Source organism: Apteryx rowi, unplaced genomic scaffold (assembly GCF_003343035.1).
Source record: "Apteryx rowi isolate R43461 unplaced genomic scaffold, aptRow1 scaffold_32, whole genome shotgun sequence".
Lineage (NCBI taxonomy): Eukaryota > Metazoa > Chordata > Aves > Apterygiformes > Apterygidae > Apteryx > Apteryx rowi.
In genome coordinates, this window is record NW_020449641.1 from 130,077 (window position 1) to 148,444 (window position 18,368).

Consider the following 18,368-nt stretch of genomic DNA (forward strand, 5'->3'; position numbering starts at 1 on the left):
CCAAGCACTCATTAGGGGCTGACCTTGACATGTTGTCTCCACCTGAATTGTTTCAACTCTTTCTCTTCGTTCTGCAGGTGTAACAAATAGTCCTGGAAACCATTTCCAAACATTTTAAGGACAAGAAGGTGACTGGGAGTAGTCAGCATAGACTAACAAAGGGGAAATCATGCCTGGCCAACCTGATAGCCTTCTATGATGAAATGACTAGCTCGGGGGACAAAAGGGGAGCAGTGGATGTTATCTTGACTTGAGCGAGGCTTTCAACACTGTCTCCCATAACATCCTCACTGACAAACTGATAAAGGATGGACTAGAGAAGTGGACAGTGAGGTGGACTGAAAACTGGCTGAACAGCTGGGCTTTGAGATCAGCAGCATGAAGTCCAGCTGGAGGTCAGTCAGTAGTAGTATACCCAGGGATTGATAGTGGAGCTAATACTTTTTAACATCTTCATTAATTACATGGATGATGGAACAAAGTGCACCCTCAGCAAGCTCACAGATGATACAGACTTGGGAGGAGTGGCTGATACACCAGAGGGTTGTGCTGCCATTCAGAGGTACCTTGACAGGCTGGAGAAATGGGCCAACAGGAACCTCATGAAGCTCAGCTAAGGCAAAATTCCAAGTTCTGCACCTGGGGAGGAATAACCCCATGCACCAGTACAGGCTGCAGGGCGACCAACTGGAAAGCAGCTTGGCAGAGAGGGACCTGGGGGTCCTGGTGGACAACAAGTTGAACATAAGCCAGCAATGCACCCTCATGGTGAAGAAGGCCAACAGCATCCTGGGCTGCATTAGGAAGAACGTCACCAGCAGGTCGAGGGAGGTGATGCTTCCCCTCTCCTCAGCACTGGTGAGACACATCTGGAGTGCTGGGTCCAGTGCTAGGCTCCCCAGTGCAAGAGAGACAGCCACATACTGGACTGGGTCCAGCAAAGGGCCACTAAGGTGGTTAAGGCACTGGAGCATCTGTCATATGAGGAGAGGCTGAGCGAGTTGGGATTGTTCAACCTGGAGAAGAAAAGGCTCAGCAGGGATCTTTTCAGTGTGGATAAATAGTTAACAGGCGAGAGTAAATAAGTCAGAGCGAGACTCTTCTCAGTGGTGCCCGGTGACAGGATGAGAGGCAATGGGCACACACTGATATACAGGAAATTACATTTAAAAATACAAAAATACTATGAGGGTGGTCAAACACTGGAATATGTTGCCCAGAGAGGCTGTAGAATCTCCATCCTTGGAGATAATGAAAACCTGACTGGACAGGGCCCTGAGCAACCCCACTTTGAGCAGCAGAGTTGGACTAGGTGATCTCCAGAAGTGCCTTCCAACCTCAGCAATTCTGTGTGACCATATTGCAGGAGACTCAGTTACCATATGGATTCAGTCAGTGAATTTACAGATCAGGCCCTTGCAAAATACTACTTTATATGTAGATAACTCATAATCACAAGCACTTATTGTAAATCCATGAGAATGATGGAGCTGAAGTAGTTTGCCAATAGTGCTGCTCCTGCACTCTATACTATAGAAAGAAAATAACTGAAAATAATCTGTATTTACTTTAACTAGATACAAATTGGTAGTATTGGGGTCAGTAGGTGGCACAAAAGAGACAGTTTTAACAGAGCGCTGAACTCCATGCTGCACGTGTACTGCAGACTAGCACAGCCTTGCCCTCCCCAGGAAGCCACACCGCGATTCTTCTGCACCTTCGCAAGTAGGATGTAACTGTACATTTTCAAGATATGAGTGAATTCACCCAGTCTAGAGTCACAGCTAATGACTCTGGTGTCTGGTAGGGAAAGAACTAGAGGGAGGACATCTCCAGCTGGAGCGTTCTTCCGCTGGCCCTCTGCACAGGGTGTTTGGCAGCCCAGGATGCCCTGCCCCACCACGGATCCCACAAAGACAACTGACCCACCGCTCCGCTCTGCAGGAGCAGCCACATGGCAGAAAAGGACAGGGGATGAGGTGGTTCCCAGCTGAGCAGTGAGCAGCAAAGGAATGACAGGGAGAGCCCTGAGGAAATAGTCACGGGTAAGCAGAAGACTGAAGAATGAAAATCAGCATATAGGGTGCTTGCTGGCAAAACACCCAGTACCCCCAGTTCGTACACTCATGTGTAAGCTGAATGAGTTAAAAAATGCCGATAATTTTCCTGGAAAATTTTTAAAAGTAGGGTTTGCAAATGTAAAATGAAAGAGTACTTTTCGACTTTTTTTTTCATATTCCAGTGGTCAAAAACAAAAGTTACTTTTTTAAAAAAAGAAATTTTTACCAAAAGAGTTTTCTTACTTAATAAATTGGATTTTTTTCATGAAGAATCCATAGCTTTCTCTCCAGAATGAAAACTTACCGCAATGCAAAATCTTTGGCCAATGGCCTTGTTTTCAGAGAAAAAAATATTTCCACGTTTTTTGACCATCTCTATTAATAAATAGACCTGCTGTTATTTTAAGACTGAATTGGACCTTCATCTCTTCTTTCTTTTTAAGACCTTGCAATCTGATGTTTTATATTATTAGAAAGGTCTTTGCTCTAACACTTCAAAATAATACTCAAAAGAGAAACTGCTGTTGAAATACTTTCTGTTCCTGCTACCGCCAGACGAGATCCAGTTTCTTTGCAGTGTTCACTTTAACCTACATTGCACAAAATGTATCTATTGCATTTATGCCTTCAAATAGCAGAGGGACTTTCAGTGACCGCATGTGTATTTTTTTTACGGTACACTAGAGAGGAACCTATACACAGAGGGGGGGAAAATCCCTTTGACATAAAACAAGGAAATTTGTCAGTCCACTCCTTGAACAACTGTAGAATTAAATATAGCTAGAAACAAAACTTAGCCAGAATATGGAAGGTTAAAATAATCACACTATACCCCCAAAATCCTATCTTTAAAGAACAAAAGTTGTCTAAACACAGCTGTAGTACATCAAAACTGACACTTAAAAATTCCTAAACTGCTAACACTTTTTTTGTGTTCAAGTTTCACAGTTCAGTCACTCAGCTTTGTAGGACTGTGTTTTTAATGTTGGGTTTAAACAATATACGTTTGAAGTATCTTCATCAAATTCCAGAAATTATTGTGCAAAGATAAAAATATTACCCTTTGGAAGCAAAAGTTCTGTCTCAGAATTCCTACCTCGCTTTTGCCTGGTGCTTGGACTGGAATTCCTGTTTTTATTGTTAGATGCTTCCACACTGGATGTCTCAGATTTATTTTCATATACACTCGATGACTTCCTGCTATACCTTTGGACAAAAGAAATACAAAAAAATTAGGTTCCTGCTTAATGCCTTAAGGAGCACTGAGACAGATACCAGCACTAAGCAGTCTTTGTCACCCTCACATGCGGAAGCCTCAATTTCAGGAATAGAGGGCAGGTTTTAAAATTTGTTTATGTGGTGAAAGTCTGCGTCTGTGCAGGCATGTATGGTAGAAGAAGCCACGCTAGCCCCTGCCTCTTGCCACAGCACGTTGTAAGTGAAGTCCTTCATCTGAGTTGAAGAGAAGGGAAAAATGCAGGAAGGAACTGGTCAAGTCTGCAAGAGCTCTTCTTGCAAATCCTACAGATTTGGAAGGAAGGGATGGGAAACCGCATTAGAAAAGAGGATGCCAGCTTTCCATCCTTTGCAGCATGAGTATATGTGGCTCCAGGAGAGGAGCGGGTACTGGTGGTATCGATCACCTAGAGGTCAGACCATGTGTACAGGAACATATGGGTTCCACTGGTCCCAGGATCCCCGTACCTCTGTTTCTTCTGTTCCTCGAAAATATGAATCCAGGCAGGATACCCCTATCTGCAATCGAAGCACAGACTAGGGGCTCCCTCTTGCCAGATTTGCACAGGTGCAGACCTCACAGTTGTAATGGGATCAATCCCCCGCCCCAGGTTTGTGGGGCATTGAGGCGGCAAGCTGTTCTCATCTTCTCATCCTCGTTGTTTACCAAATGACTGGCAGTTTAGTTTGGGTGTTTTACTACTGGACTGTTATCCTTGGCACACATTTCATTACATCTCCATGCTTGAAATACTGAAATACTCTGAAATACTCTTTCCCGAACTGCTCATTATTAACATGTATCAGCAATTACCTTGCTCTTTACAATTAATATATGAACTTCTATACTTAACGTTGGTGGTGTCTGTCTTGGTGTAAGGGAAGGCCTAAGATAGCACTAAAATCTTAAAAACGTTTGGAATACTAGAGATCTGTGAAAACCATTTCTAACTGCAAGGCAGGCTGGGACAAACTGCTTTGTATTTGAACTTCTGACCTGCTTCTCATGGAACCTTCTCATGGAAGCAGATTGCTGTTGCCTCCTGCACTAAATCAAAATGTGATTTTGCAGCCTGATATCAGGTACAAAATGGGGGGCACAAAATAAATACAGGAACAAATCCGAAGCACACTCACATTTCCTTATTCTTCTTTCTCTGTTCCTTCCTAGCTAGGCTGAGATAACTGTGAAACATGCAGCTGATAGAGTTAAAGATTTACAGCTGTGAGTAAGACACCAAAAAACCACACCAGCTTCTCTGAAACAGCACCTGCAGTAAAACTCCAAGTGTTTGAAATTTTTATGTATGACTGTGTGCACAGTATATTTTTACATGGATGTATGACTGAATCGGTCATTTCCAAGAAAGCTGATAGTTAAGCAGTTAGAACAATAGTCTATTTAAGTTTCATATGTTTAAATAGATCAGAAAACAATACAAAGGGATCATTTCATTATCACCGAAATGCAGCAGCCATCCCTTGAGAGAGATGCAGCAGCAATAGATACCACAGTGCATCTCATTCTAGGATTAAACACTGAAACTTGGGGGAAGAATTTACAGAGAGAAAATTTAAATAGATTGAACAGGACTTAGTGACATTCAATATCCACTTTTATTAAGGACATCAGTTCCAAGTGTGTCTTTTGCAAGACAGCCCCTTGGAGACCTCAGCTCCGACCCCAAATCAGCCCAGTCTTGCCTTATCTCATGGAATTGCAGCTTGAAGTGCTGTGATGGCACATAACAGATAAAAACGGATATGGCTCAGGGAGGCAGGGGAATATCCTGCAAACAGACTCCCCTAATGTCACAGTACAGGGTTGACAATTCCCGTTAAACAACAGAGTCATTGTGATACATGGGCAACCCAGGAGAGGGTGCTCCAATGGTTAGATAAAATCTCCATAATTAGCCTGCAACCACTGGCAGAGCACTGATGATGCTCGTTGCTCTTTGGCTTATACTATCTATCACCAGCTTAACAGCACCTTTGCATCCCACAACAGGCTGCAGAAGAGGCTCCACTGTCTGATGAATTCTAGATCCATCATTTAAATTTAGCCGCTGTAGAGCCACCGCATGCTGAAGTTCCCCTGTCTTTGCTCCTCTCTTAGACACACGTTAGAGAGGATCAAGGTGGCCTCAGCTTAGAACAGTGAATGGGACAGATTGTGCTTTGTTCCCTTCAAGAAAGCCCACTGCTTTGTTCTTTTAGAAAGGCGTGCCATATTCTTCCAGTTACTATAATAAACCAACATCTGGAGCAGAAGCATCTAACCTTTCCTTCTCTGGAGTAGTTTGTACAGTAAAGACAACAAGCACTTTATTTTTCCTTTGGCTTAATCCACTCTAGGATAAGTATCTAATCATGTGGTCTTTCTTCCTGGAGTTAATTAACTCTTGTCATTTTTATCTACAATTTCTGCATTGGAAACTCTCACTTCAAGAGCATTGTAAGAGGGATATACATCTGGATTGATTTGAAACCTTTCTATGATTGCATTTCATCTTTTATTGGAATCACTTTCTCCTTCTGTTCCCAAGGTGCAGGATTAACAGTGCTGCACCTATTTAAAATTTCTCGTGTAGAGCTGCACAGCTCTCAAAGGCTGGCTGCATTACCTGGGATCTCTTGATTTGGTTGATCCTGCTAAAACAGTAACAACGAAACTTTTACAGTGTTTTGTCATGCCAATGCAGATTAAAGTCACCCAGCAACTGGGTCATTACAAAGATTTGCTGACATCTCTATTTAACATCCTGGAAATGTGCTAATATATTTTGTCTAAACTTCTAGTTAATATGGAGCATGTGGTTTTCTTGCAAGCCCAAATGATCATCTTTGAAGTGCATTCTGCATTGTGATTTTGAGTTTCCCCATGAGCAAAACTTTTATCTGCATTTACATGGTTTTAAAGTATGTGAAGACAATTGAGTCAATTCATATGCAGGAAGCTAAACACAGAACATTAAGAATTTATGTATTGCGAAGGCACGAAGACAAGTCAAAGACATGGCCCTGATATGCTATGAAAGCTGTGGTTACCTGGTTATATTGGAGGAATTCATTGGTGCGTGGTATACACTCTCGGTGATTCTTTGGTGTAGTTGGCTTGCTTCTGTTAAAGAGAAAGTAAAAAGAAATTGCTTCAAATTGTATGAATTGTTTCCTTGTTTGCCCAAAAGAAGAGAGATAGAAAGAAAGAAAAAAAAAGAAAAAAAAAGGAAAAAAGGATAAAGGGAAAAGAAAGGAAGAAAGACATGCAGCTGTTGAATTAACAGTGACTTGTTGAATTAACACTGACTATTGGAGGAATAAAATCAGACCCCAGAGCAGACCCAAAATACCCTTAAAACCTTGCCTTTGTCACATGTTCAGCTTCAATGAAAATCTCCAAGAGTGTTCCCTCTCATTGGAAAGCTGGAAAATCAGTGAGATTCTCCTGACCTTGAAGCATGTTCTCTTAAAAGGGATATTCTCATTAAGTGGATAGCAAGGGTATCATCAGTAGCACAGATAACCCAGGCACAGATTTCTTAGGGAAGCTAAGGAGAAATTGGCCCTCTTATCAGCACAGATCACCTCACCTCACCTCATCTCAAATGATACAGGTGTGTGGCTGTGGAGATCCCCACTTCTCCCCCTTTCTCATTTAGATTAGAGCTAAGCTTTACTTAGCTACCTCATGGTACTACCTATGTGTTGTTCTGCCCAATCTTTTCAGTCTTTGCTATAAAATACATGTTTTCCGGCCAAGCACTAGGACCCATCCGCTGCCCAACAGGTCTTCCTCAAAGCACGCTGAAATGGGTCTGCTATTTTCTATTTGAGTGGACACTCAAAAGGCAAAAGGCCACTGAGGGCAGTGAAAGAGACTCCCTTGGGAGATTCATGGGTGTTAACTCAAATTTAGGACTAAAGGGTCACCTGCAACATACTGACAGCCAGAACTTCAAAGCAGGGTGTCAGCACTGCCTATACACCTCATCTGATCACATCTTTTGGGCACAGCCAAATTAGACCAGAAAGCTGCTGAGACAAATCAGAGAGAGACTGTTCTTGGATGCCCTTAACTGGATGAGAAGCTCTTCTGAATTAGGACCGGGTTTTAGGATAAGGGATGTGCTGCAGGCAATATGATCCAGTTGTACAGAATCAGTTAAAAGTCTCCCTTTAAGCTCTTTACACCACCATGGCTTTCTCCTGAAGCAGGAGCTGCACCTGAACAACACACAAAGTTCCTTCCCCCAGACCTCTCCTCAAGCAACTGCTGTCTCAAATCTCTCCTGAGGAGGAACCCTAATCCCCACTCATCCCTTCTGCTGTGGTTCCACATCTCCACTTCCTGGCTTTCTCCTTGAGACCAGTTTAGATTTTTGGAACAACATGATCCTGTAACATGTCTACTTCATATTTTGCTGCTGCAATCAAAATGAAGAGAAAGGCATACTGTCATCTTAAAGGCTGGAAATACAGCTCACCCAAAATAGCTCTTCTATCCAAATTTTTTTAGTGCAAAAGAGAGTCTTTCCCCTGCTGCCTTCTCTTTCTTCTGTACCTCTTCCTAGCTCTTTGCACAGCTTGGATCTAGAGAAAGGCCATATCTGTTTTCCCAGAACATGATAAAAGTTTTGTGGCTCACAGCTTTCCTTGGGTTCAGCAACACATGTGCCTCAGTCCTTTTGCATATGCAGCTGTCTAGTGGAATACATCCCCATCCTTCTGAAGAATGCTTTTGGTCAGCATTCTGGACAAACAGCAATAATAAAATGTTATTCAGATGCCATTTGCTCACTCTCCAGACTCTTTTAGCGTAGCTTCAAGGTAGCAACAGAGTAACTGCTGAATGGAGAGAGATGATGGGAAAGATGCTGACAAACTGGTTTCCAGGGCCAGAAAAGTCAGACACTAAGAAGTGAAGAGGTAATGGAAGCAGCTGCTTCCAAACTCTCAGATTGCTGAGATCCTATTTCACTTTGGAAGAAGATGAAGCTCCTGTCAGTGAGTGGAAATCAGACAAAGGGACGGTGCAGCACTGAAAGATTAATCTCTGCAAAGTCTTTGTGGGTGAGAATGCTGGGAGAAAGGAACACTCCAGGTGGGGAGTCGGCAGTAGCTATATTCCTGTCTTTGGCAACTGATTCACAGCCTTTCACAAATCCCTTAAACTGCATCCTTAGTTCCTTTGCCTGCAGCAGAGAGACAATTACGCTCTTTGGGATGTACAGATCAAGGTGTTACCCACAGCCTTGTCAACCTACCATGCTCACTGTACAGGGGGTGTGTATGCCAAGTGTTTAGACACTAATGACCTATATGTTAAGCTATTTATCACATACCTTTGGCAACCTCCTTTGCCCTTTGCTCACTTACTCATCTCAGCTGGTTCCTTCCAACATTCCAACCCTCTGTGCAACTCCTAACAATAGTCATTAAAAACTGCCCAGACAAACAAATGTTTCCCTCTGTCTTCTGTCATTATGATGCATAGTTTGAGAAATATCCAGTTTTGGAATGAACATGGAACTGAGCTCTCTTCTTCCGTGAGTCATTGGAAATAGAAACAACTGTTTACAGCCACTGAACAAAGCATTTGTTTCCTGCTCTCAGTCTTTCACTAAGGGCTTTGATTCATGTGATCATTTGGAAAAAGGTAATGGGAAGGGTTGCATTAACATATAAGGTATAATTTCTGCCCTCTCTGAGTGCTGTGCTGCTGGATTCACAGTGAGAGAGCTTGACTTTACACATAGAGTAGGATTAAAGTCATCCTTGGAGGTTCTCAAGACCAGACCGAATAAAGCCTTGAGTAACCTGGTCCAGCGTCACAACTGACTCTGCTTTGAGCAGGAAGATTGGACTATGATCTCCTGAGGTTCCTTTCAAGCTGAATTATCCTAGGATCCTAGGATCCTAAAACAAAACAATTAACAATGTCAAAATATACATTTTTCAAAAACTTTCAGTCTTGATTCCAGCATAGTCTTCCTTGGAAAATCCAAGGTAACTCCAGGATACAGATCTCCTGTGCTACACAGATTTCACTAACACTCATACAGGTGACATTCAAACTTCATTTTCTTTGCCCAGAAACACACGCATGGAGCATTAGTGCTGTTTCCTGTTAAACGCTTAAACACATGGATTTTCTCCAAAAACTAGTTTTCTCCTCTGGTAGCCTAAGAAAGCCAGCTTTTGCACTTCAGAAATGAATATTATAAGTCATGTCATGGAGTCCCTAGATTGAGTCTTCCAACTGGGCTAATAAGCACCTGAATTCTTTCTTCAGGAGAGCCAGTTCCTGCGGAACTGACTGCAATGAAATTCAAAATGAAAAGAGAAAGGATGAAAACAAAAACAGAAGCAAAGGACCTGAGTAACAAGCATTTCTTTTTGTACACATATATTGTTATGGGCCAGATTAAATTGCTGAGGCTAATATGTATAGTTGTTTCCCTCCATTTAAGGGGGTTGTAAAAACTCATTAAGTGTCTTTATAAAGCAGACAATTAAGATAAAGATGACCTCTAAAGTTAAAACATAGGAACATATTCCCACCTAGGACAAAGTCTGGTCAGGAATCTTAAGGATGTGGGTGGAGAGGCTGTGCTGGCATTGCTTTGAAGAGAAGTGTGTGTATGAGAGAAGCAGAGAATGAAAAAGACACAGCTCAAGGGGAGAAGCAATGCCAGGGCCCTGGAAAAGTCTGCAGTGGGCCCAGCTATGTTTTTTGTCCTAAGAGAACCTGAAATATGCCTTTTTGGACTCTGCACATTCTTGTTCATAAAGGGAATTGTATCTCAGATAGCTTCCATCACTATTTTCTCTCAGTATGTAGAATAACCTAACTGAATTTTGGCTATCTGTCTTGGTTTCTTTACCTTAGATAAAAAAAGGGGTCTCATTATTTTAGATACTTATGGGGCCTCAATCATCCATGTATTGAGCATGTCACAAATCATCTTCATGGCTACACCTCTGTGAGAGAGGGAAACACCATAAATCATATATTACAGGGAGCTACCTAAGAAAGAGAGATGGGGTAACTGACTCAAAGTCAAATTTAAAATAGAAGGAGGATGACCGAATTTAAAACAAATCCCCTGAAACCCACAAAGCAAAAAAAACCAATAAGACTGAGAGGAAGAACTCTTGTGTCTGGCCACGTGTGTGGAAGACAACTGTCATCTTTTGTGTCAGATCTTGTGAGAAGACGCCAGGTGAAGACTGGGACCCTACTTCCTCTCATGATGATGAAAATGGATGTGTTCATAGGGTTGCAGCTTGAGAGGGTGAGCAGAGGAAAATCCTGTATCTTGGACTAACTGTTAATGGTATAATTACTTCACTCCCTATGCTATTTCTAAAGTCCTAAGAGATTTTCTTTGGTCAGAACAGGGTATAAATCCCAGCAGTGCTGCAACCACCCAGGAATGTATGCTTATCCTTGTGTAGATCTGTTTGTGCTACTTTCACTGGTAGTGCTGGACTACCCTGTAACTCATCCCAGCTCCATGTTGTCACACACAAGTACAGAAGGAAGGCAACATCATCAGGTCACACTCTGTGTGTCCTACCTCTACATGCTTCCAGTTGTCCCGTCAGGACTTTGCGAATCTCCGAAATCCATGTGTTTTTCAGCTCAACAGAAGATGCCTGAGAACACAAGAGAAAAAGGTAAAGCAGATCTAGTTAAAGCGTGCTGCCAGTCCCTTGGCTGCCCTAAGCTACATCTGCTTTCAGTCTCACCCGGAAATGAAACCCTGTGGCCAGCTCTGAGATCAAAAGAAAGCAGAGGGCACTTTTCAAGATGGAAAGGTTATCATGAATCTAAGGTCCTGTCCTTGTTCTTCTGTCCAGCCTTCCAAGTAATTTTCTACTACCTTTTTTGCCCAAAGTCACAACCATTTTCACAAAGATAAATTACTAGTCTCAGTGCCAACACAACAATGAGGCTCCCAGTGGCTATTGTTTCTTGACAGTGTACAGGATAGTGAAGGTCAGGAAGCTGGAAACTTCCTTAAAAAGAACTCATTTGAAAAGAAGTACAGTCCTTAGAAAGAAAGGATGGTCATTACCTGAATGATATAGACTTCTTCTCTGCCGTTATACCAGATCTCGAATTTCTTGTTATCCCCTTTTACATTTTCTGTAATGCCCACAGTGCTCATCTGTTTCAAAATAGAAAAGGAGAAGCTGGAATCTGGAAAATGTCAATGGTCTTTAAACTGTATTTCCTGAGATGCAAAAGGCTGCATTCATTTCTGCACCCTAGGGAGCTATTGAAAAGAAAATTCAGAACATATATTTCTCAAAATATAATTTACCATTTCATTTTTCTGATTGTTGCTGTCAAAATTAAAAAAAAAAAAAGTGCTCAAAAGTAACAGGTTAATGCCTGACCATGGGTTTATCTTCACTACTTTGTTTGCTTGAACTTAGTCAGTTTTTACCCCTATCCTGGCTCCTGTCCACCTACAGATGTTTTCAGTTTGAGGAAGGTGGTGTTTTCAGCTCACCATCACTGACCTGTTGGGGTGGGAGAGGAAAAGGGACAGGATGGGGCTTTATGGTTTAGTGTTGTTGAATCTGGAGATTTAACAACTCATCTGCAAGTCTGGGCTCCCCAGTACAAGAGAGACATGGAACCACTGGATCGAGTGGGGCTACAAAGATGATTAGGGGACTGCAGCATCTCTCTTATGAAGAAAGGCTGAGAGAACTGGGCCTGTTTAGCCTGGAGAAGAGAAGACTGAGAAGGGATCTTATCAATGTATACAAATATCTTAAGGGACGGTGTCAAGAGGATGGGGCCAGACTCTTTTCAGTGGTGCCCAGTGACAGGACAAGAGGCAATGGGCACAAACTGAAACACAGGAAGTTCCATCTGAACATGAGGATAAATTTACTGTGAGGGTGACAGAACACTGGAACAGGTTGCCCAGAGAGGTTGTGGAGTCTCCTTCTCTGGAGATATTCAAAACCCGCCTGGACGCGATCCTGTACAATGTGCTTGAGCAGGGGGGTTGGACTAGATGATCTCCAGAGGTCCCTTCCAACCTCAACCCTTCTGTGATTCTGTGAAGTCTGGATAAAACAAAAAATTTAAGTTTCAGCAAACAAGAAAAAAAAAGGTGAGCCAGGAGCTAAGTTCCTAACTAGACAAGACAAATAAGGAACTGAAGAAGAGAAAATAATTCTATGTTTTTTAAATGATAGCTTCTTAAACACAAGTTTGAATTCCAGCTACTACCAATCTTAGCAACTTCTTCCCATCTTATTTCTGTATTTTGTTCTTTGCCCTTGTTTTGACTTGCCTCAGAATGAGATTTCAAAAATTCAGCAGTAAGAATCATGACATAATCAAGGCCATCTCCACAGAAAGAAACTTCAAGCATTAATATAAATTATATTTACAATGACTGGTTCACTCCTTGAACCAGGCTCTATTACAACTCCTGTCTGGTTACCCTGTAATAGGTTTGCAGCATTACAGTTGATGACACATGTTAGATGTCTGAAGTTACAAGTGTTACATCAATGGGCTTGAAGGGAAGATTTGGTCTGCTTGCGAATCTTAACAGAAAATGTCCTGATTGATATCTGGAAATGTCAATCCTGTGAATAAGAGGGCACTTCTATTTATGCTGTGATTCATCAGTAGCTATTCTCGGCACAGAATATATCTGCTTGACTGATGTCAGTAACAAAGCTCATGATAAAACTGAACTTGGAGGATGCTTATAGGCAGAACAATGAGAGATACAGCTCCATTCAGTCTTGCTCCTCTCCATGGGACGCTGAGCAAAGAACATACAAGGTGCTAGTTTGTACTGAGCAGCAAAACCAAGGTTCAGATCTGGAGCTGCAGGACATATGACTGGGTTTGTCTCCAAATCAAAACTAAAATGGGAGCTTCCATTTACGCAGGGTTGCAGGATAGCCACAGGTATGGGTATATTCTTCATCTTGCCACAAGAAAACCTCCCCGTTTTGTATTTAAAATGCCCAATGTGTTTTGAGAACACTAAGTAGATTTATCTCTCTCCCCTCCCATTGCCAAATTTATTACCTTTAAAGAATTTTTAAAGCTGTATGAAGCTGTCTTCTCATGGCCATCTGTGTTCTCCTCCCGTTTCTTGCAGAAAAGCAGCATCTTTGTGTAGAGAAAGAGGTGCCTCTGCATTGGTTTGAATCTAGCCAAGTCCTTCACCTTGTTGTGCCCTTTCTTGTGGTCAGTCCACACGTTGAAGGAACCTTGCATCAAAAGCTTACCAAGCTCACTGACATCCCCCTAGCAGGCAAGGGAAAAACAGAACTTATATCATTATCAGACTAGAGTAATCCCAGGCATAGTCCTTTCCTCTAGTGCTGTTTAAGGTTCCAGGCTGAGCCAGGTGCCTAGGCATCCCTTGTCGTGGAGGGAGGAACTGTTGCAGCTGGGAGCCCAGCTGCTCTTGTCTGCTTTCTAAACCTTTGTGATTTCTTCCTATAACCATTGACCCACGGTTTTCCATGTCCATAATTCCCAGCTTGTCTCCCTATTCATAGTTAGTGTCTCAGGATCAGTCTCAGGACTTCTTTGGACCTGCCACGCTGGTTTTTCCCTCTGATGACTACAGGGGAAGCAGCTTCTTCTAACAAGAACTGGCTTTCAAGACTCTTGAGTCTAAGGCAGTGTGAAGGGGCACTGCAGTCAAGATGTCCAAGCAAAGGCCTCAACTCTCAAAGATCCAGGTTCAGTTTCTGCTCTGCTACGAGCATCTCATGTATCCCTGGGCAAGATCTTGAACAACATGTAGATGTCTTAAGACACAGACCAGTGCCTAGAGGTATGTAGGTGTGTAATTCCCTACCATTGCAAAATACAGCCTTTAAAAGCTCTATCAATAGTTTCTCAGGTCACCATCTGCAAACTATGGAATGCTGCACAGCCGTGGTCAAAGAGGGAGTAAATGCACTAAAGAGCCATAAAAGTACCTGAGGGAGAAAGAAAGTAAGCAGCAACCAGACCTTTCTGAGTTAAAGCCCTTGTCCAAGGGGGAAATACTTCAACTGATACAAATGACATCTGGCTCAGATACCACCAGCACAAACATTTCCAGCACAGTTCAATACTAAAGGGCGCAGTAACGTGGCAACACCTGTATGCTAATGGACTTCAAGAAATAATGATCACAGTTACACTGGTGGCAAGTTTTTCAGGGAGTGCTTTGTGTAAGTTTAGGGAACAAGCTGGGTTCATTATTAAAGGACATATTTTCAACATTTATATGTTCTGTTGATTATAAGGTGAAGATGTTGTCTACCAGAGGGAATGTCTGATGTCTTGAAGCACAGATTGCAGGTTGGCCTCCCTCTCACTCCCCACCCTCTACCCTAGATCCACCTGCAAAACCAGGGTTTGATTAGGTACTTTTCTACTCCATACTGGGACATTATGAGACTCTCCAAAGTATTCCAAAAATCCCAGCAATTTCTATAAGTCTCTCATCTCTAATTTATAGAGTTGGATTTTTTATTCATGCACACAATATTGTGTGTTTGTATTTGCATGTGCATGTGGGTGTAAGCTTACTGATGAAATGTAAAGCTAAATCAAAGAAACATATTTTCCACATTGTTCTGACAATGGTGAGACCCTCCTGTCACTCCAGCTGCTGTTTGGTGCGGCAGGCTCAGTCCAGAGGCTCAGTTCAGCTCTTGTGACAGGTCTGTCTTCTGGGACTGGAGTTATAGCAAGTATATTTTGTCCTAAAGGATGTTTATTTAAAGTGGAGGATTTCATCACTAACTCAGATATAATTATTTCCTGTTAGAACAATACACTGTATCTCTTGTTCATGGAAGGTGAGAGATACATATGAATGACTCAGGTGCTGATGAACAAACCACCCAGGCAAGATTGTGTACAAAGGCTAGGATGATAGTAAGGAACATCTCTAAAACTTCTGCTCTCCAAGCTTTCCTCTACTTTTTTTGTGTCTTCCCCCCCCCCAAAAAAAAGCCAGCAATTTTTTACACAAGAGTTACGTCCCTCAAGCCCGTATGTGCACATCTTCAAGAAGCAGAACAGTCTATGCAATTAGCAGCATTCAACAGCTACCACAAAACCTGCTTTTCCGCTGGCGTAATATCCTTCTCCAAAAGGTGTTTCTACCACGCCTGTGTGGGGAAGACTCCACAAGCTGGGGTGTGGTTTCATAAGCAGTGGGAAGTATTTATTTAGTATCCTAGCCGAGCATCTGAGTTAGGCAGAATGGAGAGAAGAAATTATTGGGTTCCTCTTTTACACTTTCGCCCCACTTAATAATCATGTAACAAACCATCTCAAGAATGCTGTCAACACTGGGCTACAAATGCAGCCATGATGCACCTTTTCACATCTTTCGGTTCAGCTGAGAAAGCACAGCCAAAGACTGGTCCTCAGAGCTAGCATGTCAGTCATTTCATGGAAATCTGGCAAATTCAAAAGTAGAGGCTGAAAAGGAACAGGAATGCTCTGTCGAATTCCTGCATAAAAATCTGCTCTGTGATTTGAAAGCAAGGAATATGCAAAAGTGAATGTGACCTCAACATTTATATGGGCAGGAATCTGGATGGGGCAATCTTCCTTTGAATAGATCCCTTCTGCCCAGGCTAATGATGTCACCTTTCTTGGAGAAGCTCTTCTGCCCATCCATTACAGAGCTGTTTAAACACAACAGAGGAGATTTTTGGTAAATAGCTGTAACTATATAAATTTAATCTGAGAAAGACATGAGAAAAGCTGTGTTGCTCCTTTGGGGATGAACCAAAACCAGTGGAAACTGGGGAAGCAAAAGATGTGTCATATCCACAAGCTTTCCACACCCATGTTTACAGGCCCAGGTCTGCAAAAATATCCAAGCTTTAAAGTCCTTCTAAAATGAAGCTCTGAGACACTGAGAATTAGCCATTAACAGAATGGTTTGGGGAAGCTTCCACAAGGTATTACTTCTGACACCTAGAAGGCTGTAAAGGGCACACTTCCTATCCAGAAGTGGTTGGTACAGATCCCAACACTTTTTCTGGAAGTCACATTCAGCATAAAATCCTGTTTTTCTGTTGTTCAGACTAAACCCCATCACCTTGACCTACAACTCTTTGAACCAAATTGTTCAGAACATTTTTTTTCTTGGAGGCTTCACCATGCAGCTATTTCAAAATGGGCAATCACATCACTCTCAGGCCTCATTTCCTCAGATGCAGTTCTCCCTTACGTATCATTCACTTCTGCTTCTCACTCATGGACTCATTTCCCATAGGCAGTACCAGTTCTTGCAAGTCAGTCGCCTTCAGTGGAACCTCAGCAGAGAGATATATGCATTTATGGCTGTTGATTTGTGCTGTGGTTGTTACTGTGTATTTCAGATAATGAGTTTCTTATGCACAGGGATGGATCCTATTACCCACTTTAAATGGAAGCCAAATTTTTCTCCCTAAGAGCAAGAGATTTGGAAATGCTTGAATTGCATAGTGGTCACAGACAGTTTCCCTCTCACCTACAGATGAGTTTTGGGTGTGATTAGTCAGGATTGCGTTAGTCATACTTCCTCCCCATATTCACACAAACCACCACGTGAGAGGTATGTTGACATGTATTTTCATGACCACAACATATCACTAAGTGGCCTCATTCAAGGATGTGGCACAGACTCCCGCAAAGTGTACCTGACATGGGCTCAGCCTGACTACTGCTGATATGAACATTGCATGGGTCAAGACTAGAGTACGAGCAAAATCAAAAAATACCTCATATCCTGTGATTGCTATCTGGTGCATGGAGTCATTAACTGATTTGATGATATCGAGCACTGTGGCCAGGGCCTCTTCCAGTTCAGCGGTACCTTCTGAGTTCTTGCTACATTTCAGCATTTCCTGGTTAAACAAAAATATGAAAACTACTTGAAATCTTCTTATACCAGAAGCCACTATAAGACAGTCCTCCCTGGAGGCTGTGCTGCACAGACAAAGTAGCAAAATTATAGGGAAAAAAACAAACCAACAGGACATTCACTTGGATTATCACTACAGATAGACACTTTAAGCTCTTGCCCATTTTCAAGTTATATGGATTCATTTAAGATGAGACAGAACCATTCTGGCACATTTACAATGATCTTTTGCGTATCACAGAATTTCATCCAGCTTTTTACTCCACATCTGCTAGAAAAGAAACTCAGCCTTAATATAATGATTTCAGGTGCTAGGGGACTCACCATTTCCTTTCACAATTTGTTCCAGGAGCTACTTAGCCTCACTGTTAAAAATGTAAATTAATTACTAGTCTGAATTTGTCAGGTTTCAGCTTCTACTCTTTAGGTCTCAGCAAGCTCTTGTCTTTTAGATAAAGAAATTCTGCTTAAAAGTAAGTCACTTCCTATGTAGATGCTTATAGACTATGATCAAATCACCTCTCAAATCTCTCTTTCTTAAATTAAATGAAGCTTCTTTAATCTATAGGGCAGGTTTTTCAGCAGCTAATTTTTTTGGGGGGAGAATAGGGCAGATTACTATAAATCTTCCCCATCTCTTATTCTCTATCTCTGTGCTACAAGCTGCAAACCTACATTTGGAAACTTGAAATCCTTTTTCAAAAGACAGTAATCTCAAAGAACAATGCTGGCCTATAGCAAAAATTCATTAAAAACTATATCCTGCTTGAAATGAGGGAAGTTACTCCATCCTCCAACCCTTGCACAAGGAATAAGAAACAAAGTTCTGGACGAGTTAAGAAGCATGTGACCAAAGCCAAGAAACAATTAAAAAAAAATCCCAGTGAGGGCTCAATTTCTGTAATCACTTCACATACAGAGATTCCATTCTGAGTTCCAAATGTTTAGAGCCAACTACTAAAGGACAACTTTTGTTATTTCTGTGTGTTTTCTGCTTGCTGGTTATCTCTGAAAAGTTCTAATCAAAGCTCAGGACTCAACTCTCTTCCTGGAACCAAGAGAGTTATAACCTATGCAAATCCTGAAAGACACTAAGTTATTTTGTTTTTAAGTGAAGTGTCTTGCTTGTTCTTCTACATATAGAGAAGCC

At 42.0% G+C, this 18,368-nt stretch overlaps 1 protein-coding gene across 1 annotated transcript in view; it reads right to left on the reverse strand.

Annotated features, from left to right (window-relative positions):
* LOC112968547 (guanine nucleotide exchange factor DBS-like) overlaps positions 1 to 18,368 on the reverse strand; it is a 164,861-nt gene that overhangs the window by 15,417 nt on the left and 131,076 nt on the right. Inside the window, exons 21-26 of the mRNA XM_026070972.1 lie at positions 17,076 to 17,201; positions 13,375 to 13,596; positions 11,381 to 11,473; positions 10,880 to 10,958; positions 6,348 to 6,420; positions 3,157 to 3,266 (exon numbers count right to left, since the gene is read on the reverse strand). Of these exons, the coding sequence (XP_025926757.1) occupies positions 3,157 to 3,266; positions 6,348 to 6,420; positions 10,880 to 10,958; positions 11,381 to 11,473; positions 13,375 to 13,596; positions 17,076 to 17,201 (703 nt within the window). The remainder of the gene's footprint in view (positions 1 to 3,156; positions 3,267 to 6,347; positions 6,421 to 10,879; positions 10,959 to 11,380; positions 11,474 to 13,374; positions 13,597 to 17,075; positions 17,202 to 18,368) is intronic.